Below are 7,316 nucleotides of genomic sequence, written 5' to 3' on the forward strand. Positions count from 1 at the left end.
TGGCTAATCGGAGTAACGATGTGGGCAGAATATGGCAGAAGGCAGGGGTGAAAAGGAAGAGAGTGCTAAAATGGTGCAGAGAAGGAGGAGCAACCACAGGAAGGAAAGGGTGGTGGAACAACGGAAGTTTTCAGCAAGCTTATGCATTTTTCCCCCAGTAATTTGCTTGCCTTGCCTTGATCCTGCTAGTTTTGTGGATGTGAACTGTGAAATGAGAAAATTCGGTGCAGCCGTAATAGATGTTAGCAAAGCAAAGCTGATACTGGGGAAGAACCATCACATTGATGCAAACCTCCTCCTCTTTCTTTGTTTTCTCTAAGATGTATCAGTCCAGTCCTGGTGGCCAATCCTCATGCAGCAGTGAACCATCACCACTTGGGAGCACCAACAACAATGACAGTGGAGTCGAAATGAACATGCACAGTGGGGGAAGTCTGGGGGACCTGACCGCGTTGGAGGATGGCACTCCTGTTGTAGACTCGACGGTCTCATCTGGCAATTCAACCGTCAGTCTGCAGCTGAGGAAACAAATGACAACCATGCAACGCCTTGAGCAGCTCAAGAAAGAGAAACTCAGGACAGTGAAGGATTCTTGCTCGTGGGTGAATCCGGCCCCACAAGTCAGAAATACCAAGCTGCCTCCCATCCCAGGCAATGGTAAGTCTGGCCACTGTCTGAGATCTGTCCATAAGCATTAACTCAGCTGAGTTGGTTAGAGCATGGTGCTGATAACGCCAAGGTTGCAGGTTCAATCCCTGTATGGGACAGCTGCATATTCCTGCATTGCAAGGGGTTGGATTAGATGATCCTTAGGGTCCCTTCCAACTCTACAATTCTAACACAGCTTACCTTGCTAGTGTTTCAAGGGCCTGCCATTATCATCCCCTGCACTTCCTTCCTCCCCACTTTAAAACAAGGGATCCAAACCCAAACATAGAACATGCAAGCAGACTTTCATTAGTTTCCTGAACTCTCCAACTCAGATATCATATTTCAAGGTGGTTGTATCCACTTCCTTGTCTCCCTGAGAAACTGCTGCTGAACCTGACACTGCCATACTACAAGAAGGCTCTTGCCTTCCCAGGCAAATTTCCTTCCTCTCGCTCTCAGTTTTTTCTCCTAGAGTACCCTGGGCTCAGAGGGGAAATCTAAATGATCTATGAGGAACTGTTTCTTTCACCATGAAAATGGCATTGTTACATTTTTGTGGCGTATATTTACAGACTCGGTAAGTGTGGAGTCCCAGGAGTATGCTAAGTCAATAGGAAAGACTGGACGTGGGAGGTCCAGTTGAATAGCACTGCATTATAATCATCTCTGGGTAGGAAGTGACTCCTCTTTGTAAATCTTTGAAATCATTCTTTATAGCTGATTGATGGTACTTGTTTAAAGGAAGCTGTGCCCATCATATTTTTCATTCTGACACAGTATAGCCCTAAGACATTCTCTCATAGCTGTTTCGGTGGTAATTTAATGTGTGACTCTGCAACAGTCACTGTATTGCTTTTTGATGCCCAGGTGCCTGTTCTCCTTTGCAATCTACATTTCCTTTTGCTGGGGAGAGACTGTTGTTTCCCTCCCCACCCCCTTTCCAAGAGCTAAAGCTGATATGACAGAGTCATCCTATGTGCATTATCACAGATCAAACCTAATTGCTAGCACTTCAAAAACCTGCAAAACCTATTTGACCAAACTTGGAAGCCAAGCAAAGGATATGTGTGTGTACAGCAATGGGCAACAGTGGCTCTGTCACACCATCTTCAGATGTTTTCAATACTATTTGCTGTCCCCAGCACATGGTAAGCAACCCTGATAACAGCCTGAATACGTTGCACGTGGTAGATGCTTGGTAATATGGGGAAACGGGGAGGTAAGATGAGTTCAAGTAACGAAGTACTAGCAACCAAGTTGCCCTCTCCACTATCATCACTGAATAACAAGCCTCTTTTCTCTACCACTCTTCACCAGGCTGTCTACTGGACAACATGGGTGGTGGTGGTTCTTCTGCAGCGCTGCCTAACCCAAGGATAACAGACCTGTCCATCAACGAGGTCACAATGCTGAACCAACTAGCAGAACGTCGCGACAGCTCAACCAGCACCATCAGCTCTGCCTACAGCGTCAGCCGCAGGTCATCAGGGATATCCCCTTACTTCTCCAGCCGCCGTTCCAGCGAAGCATCACCGTTTGGAACCCGGCCAAACAACACAAGCTCTGCTGACTCCTATGACCCCATTTCCACGGATGCCTCTCGCAGATCGAGCGACGCCAGCCAGTGCAGCGGAATCCCAGGTCTTCTGAACCTCACACCGGTGCAGCACTACAGGCTTAAAGCCAAGTACGCTGCTGCCACAGGGGGCCCTCCACCTACCCCCCTGCCTAACATGGAAAGGATGACCCTGAGGAATAAAATTTCCCTTCTGGATGGGCCAGAGCCTGCTCTGCCTTCTTTTCGCCTTCCTCCTGGGCCACGGCGTTGCAGTGACAGCAACGCTTATGGGTATGGTGCGTCCCTGGGATTTGCTCACGATGGGCCTGGCAACAATGCAAGACGCGCAAGTGATCCGGTGAGGAGACCTGCTGGAGAGCCAGTTTCCCTCCCTAGAGTCCATCGTTTCAACAGCACCAACAGTATGAACCCACTCCACCCTCCTGCAGACAGAAGGAGCTTCGGCCTCCCAAACTTTGCACGTTCCGACGGAAGCCTCGCCAGGCACATCTATTCTCCACGGCCTCCGAGTATCACCGAGAACGTTGCCATGGAAGCGATGTCTGGCGAGGCCGATGGCTCCATTGGAGATGATGACATTGTGCTACCCGATGACGTAGTGCAATACATCAAATCGCAAAACGGTGTCATGGCCGCAGACAACTCTTCCGCAGGCTATGGCAATGAAATGCAGAACTTCCAAGTGAATGCAAAAGTGCAACACAGCAACCTGGGAAGCCAACTCAGCAGGGTGGCTGCTCCAGATGTGGGTATGAATCATGCAGCTCCAGCGATGAGTGAGTGTCACATGAACTTTGGAGCAGATTCTGACTTGAGCAAGAACAACATGCCCGTCCAGTGGAATGAAGTCAGCTCAGGTACGGTGGACACATCCTCTGCTCAAGCAAAGCAGCAGTTCCCTCCACGTAACTTAGCTGTGGTTCATCAAAAGCACAACTTTGGCCAGTATCAGAACTTTAGCCATCAGCAGATGCAGGTGGGTCAAAACAATATGAATGGAAACCTGCAACAGTTTGTGCAGAAAAACACAAGCATAGATGGACAAAGGTTAAACTGCATGCACTTAAGGCAGCAACAGGTGAATCCGGGACCCAGTAACAATCCAGATTTGAACTCACATGAAGCGTACCATCAGGTTCATCAAATGCTGAGCCCAAACACAATGGGGGGTGACCTCAACCAGCTTTCTCCTCCCTGTAACAACATGATATTGAAGCCTGCATCCCATGCTCATCCTCAGCAGATAGATATTATGGCTGATCCCACTTCAATGGTTGACAGTAGCAGAGAATGCATAATGCACAGTCAGGTCACACAGGAACCAGGACATCAGCAGGGCTTTTCGTCTCAGCCAAATCACATGAACTTTCCCATGACACAGGAGGTCTTCCATCAACCTTCTGCATTAATGACCTCCGGTCAGCAAGACTTTGAGCCACAACAGGATATGATAGGTACCGTTGCACAGAGCTTCCCTTCTGGTCTGGTTCAGCCTCATCCTCCACCTAATCCCAGCCCAGCAAACAGGCACCGAGGGACGTGTGCTATGCAACACTTGGGCTACATGAGAATATCTCACCCAGCCAATGATGTGAGCCCAGGGCAGGAAAGGGTAGAGTTCACCCCCAAGAGAACAACTGGTGTAGCATCTTCGCAGCCACAGCAATACAATAACAGCATGGGGGGAAACCATTTGATGCACTATTATGGCCAAATACATATGTATGAACAAAATGGGAATTTTAATACCCATGCAGACTGTAGTGTAAGACAACAGCAGTGTGCACTGAACATCAAGCCAGCCACAATGCCATCTCCTGGGGCTAATCAAGTATCAAGCACTGTGGACTCACAGGTTCTGGAGCCTCCTCAGATAGATTTTGATGCCATCATGGACGATGGGGACCATTCAAGTCTGATGTCAGGGACCCTGAGCCCTAGCATCCTACAGAATCTCTCCCAGAACTCTTCCCGCCTTACAACTCCCCGGAACTCTCTGACACTGCCATCCATACCAGCTGGAATTAGTAATATGGCAATAGGGGACATGAGCTCTATGTTGACAACCCTAGCAGAAGAAAGTAAATTTCTGAACATGATGTCTTAACGCTTAAAGCATAACTGTCTAGAAGTATCCAAGAGATTACATGCTAAGCAATTTTATGATTCTTTTTTTAAAAAAAAATAAAAAACAGGTTTCCGTAGAGTAGACCTTTTTTTTTTTTTACAAGTATTAAATACATTAAAGGGATTCCAAACACAGGGAAAACGTCTTTGTACAAACATGTATAAACCTCATAAAAGAAGTACTGAAAGGGTGCACCTCTTGCAATATTTTTGTGCTTGTTTTTCAAAAACATTTATCTAAAGTGTCCATCTTTGTAAAACAATGGCACATTTGGCATCATTTTTTAAAAATCTGACCATCGCTTCCACTATTTTCCCTTATCATAGGCTGAAAGTCTCATAGGTTGCAATCGAATGTCGCAAGCCACACTCAGCTCAGCTTACTTCTGAGTAGGCATCTATTAGGATTGCTTCAGTAGTTTCTCAGCCCTTCAGCTACAGAAAAAGAAATGGGACTTGTCCAGATGTGGAACACTAGAGAGTTATGGGCAAAAATACTGAAAAGCATTGTTTCATATGAAGCTCTGCTTTGAAACTGCACCTGTTTTGCCATCTCCTTTTGGTTTCCCCTTAATTATCACTGCAAAAATGCGGTTTCTTGCCCACTTCGGTCACAAATGGATGGGTGCAGTTTTGACCCAAACCCAAAAGCCATACTGTGTATGCTTAACGCTTTGCTTTGTGACCAGATGGTGCAGGCATGCACACACATGCGTGTGTGAATGCACACATACACAGCATTGTTTATGCAGCCAATATAGCTCTTTGTAGCTTGCAGCTTAGCCAAGAAGCATCAGCTCCTGAACAGTTTTGCAGCAAAGTGCCTTACTGTGCGTTAGTTGCTGAGTCGTCAAGGCATCTCTTGTCCATTAACGTCAACTAAAGTGTATCTTAAAGCATATATAAAATAAAGATGCATTAACGTAAGGCACTGCAGTCTATATAATAAGACATTTGAGAGGGACACATTGATGGGGAGGAGATGTGAAAGATGGATGCCCTGTGTGGAATTGTTTGTTTTTTAATCAGAGGGTAATTTTTACAAGTTGGTTTATATCACAGAGAATTTAGTGGAGGTTTGAAAACGCCACTAATTTAAAATCATTTCTACGCTAGTAGGATAAAGTTCCCTGCCGTGCATAACACAAAATGGTTATTAATGACTGCGAATCACTTTCTAAACATTGAAATTGAAAGCACAAAGGGGATGGACACATCAGAGCCACATTTATCACTTTGGGGTACTTTTTGATTATGTTATAGGCAGAAGGTGTTTGCCCTCCATTCACTAGTCTCTCCAGGTCTGGTATATGATGCCACTGAAAAGGAGTACAGTTCTCCTTACAAGTTTTTGGGTGGCAGAGTTTTCAAGGGGTAGATTTTCAGATCAGTTTTGCATTGGTTACCCTTCCCCCTTATTATGGTGGAACTCCCATACATCCTAAATGCTAAATCTAATCGTACAGGAGCAGAATCAGCATGCCAAAATGTCAGGAAAAGATCACTTTGGTTGTGACTTTAATCACATCAAAAAAATTAAGATGAGAATTAGGCATGAAGTCCCACTGAAATTAGTGAAAGATTTCAAAATTGCATTCTTTATTATTTTCTCATTCGCAAAGGCTAAATACAATACCTTGGGGGGGGAGGCAGAGAATAAAATCCACAGGATTTTCTGGGTTTTGCAGTATCATGTGTTCCGTCATTGCCTATCTAACTGTGAAACCAGAATGTAATCAAAAATTGTGAATGAACTTTGATCAAGTGAATTTGATGTTCATCCTTTATTTCAAGCTGCAGTGTAACCTGTTGGCCTAGTCAAGACTGGTGAGCCTCCTCACAGGGACGACCTTCAAGGGATAATTATAAAAGGGTCGCAGAATGGCTTGGTTGTGTGAATCATGATCATTGAACTTTTCGTGGAATTACAATAATCAAGAGTGTTAGTGGGCCAAGTCCATTCTGGATGCCCCTTGAATTAATGGATCAGAACTTTGCCTGGTGGCAAGCTGCCATCTTCCATGGATACATGGGGGTGGGGGAGTCACCCACTTAGTCGTTGCTTTCTTCAGCTTTACAAAGTGGTCTTCCTGCCTTTACTGTAATAGTATTATAACAACAATACTGGCTTTGTATATATATTCTGTATATTAATAAGAGTACTGTAGCTGAATTGTTCTGTCTTTATACCTTCAGGACCTTTTTAGCTGTTTTCTACATCATAAGGATTGCAGTCACATGCTGTAACTGTATATAAATGTTTTTGTACATTAAAAAAGTAATTTTTTTCATAATTTCCATTTGTTATTACTTTTTTCCTATCCAGGCTGCAGTCACAGCAGAAGCCTTGCTTAAAGCACAGTGCAGATTCCTTGATGGGCCACTTCACACACTATAGAGTTAAGTGCATAGGCAAGATGTTAAAGTTGTACACCTAAAAATGTAAAGTGTGAATATGACAAACATCTTTGCAGAGCAGGGGGCTGTGATTAGCTACAGCTTACTAATGAGTGGACTCTTGGAGAAATTGGCATGAGGTGTGAGATCATGGCCTTGATTCTTCTGGGTCAAATCCTGACCATCAGAGGCTACAGCCAATGCAAGGAAAACTGTACTCCCTGTTCCCTGATGAATGAATGGCTGCTCAGTTAAGAAAGGGTGCCACAGCTGTATCCCTTAAATGGGCTAATATACGGTATGCTTGCAAGCTCTATAAATGGTGCAAATGGTTTGGCACTAGCAGCTTCATCCTCAGTGTTGCTTGGGAATTCTAAGAAATTTAAAAAAAAAACCCAGTGCAGTTTAGGAAGGTTCTGTCCTCCATCTTGATTCAAAATGGCACGCAACTATATCCTAACATTGATGAAAACCTGCTCAGGAACCACAATGCAAAATTTGATTACACTCTCTTAAGAGATGTCCAAATGAATAGCAAACAAACAGCTTTGCATACCATACT

General features: G+C 44.7%; 1 protein-coding gene across 4 annotated transcripts in view; it reads left to right on the top strand.

The window, feature by feature from the left end:
* GLI2 (GLI family zinc finger 2) overlaps window positions 1-6,651 on the top strand; it is a 192,844-nt gene extending 186,193 nt beyond the window's left edge. For all 4 annotated transcript variants that reach the window (XM_028742935.2, XM_077934687.1, XM_028742951.2 and 1 more), the window contains 2 exons: window positions 321-657; window positions 1,969-6,651. In XM_028742935.2, coding sequence (XP_028598768.2) covers window positions 321-657; window positions 1,969-4,337 — 2,706 coding nt within the window. In that variant the 3' untranslated portion in view covers window positions 4,338-6,651. The remainder of the gene's footprint in view (window positions 1-320; window positions 658-1,968) is intronic.
* Window positions 6,652-7,316: the final 665 nt, after the last annotated feature.

This window comes from Podarcis muralis, chromosome 1 (assembly GCF_964188315.1).
Source record: "Podarcis muralis chromosome 1, rPodMur119.hap1.1, whole genome shotgun sequence".
Lineage (NCBI taxonomy): Eukaryota > Metazoa > Chordata > Lepidosauria > Squamata > Lacertidae > Podarcis > Podarcis muralis.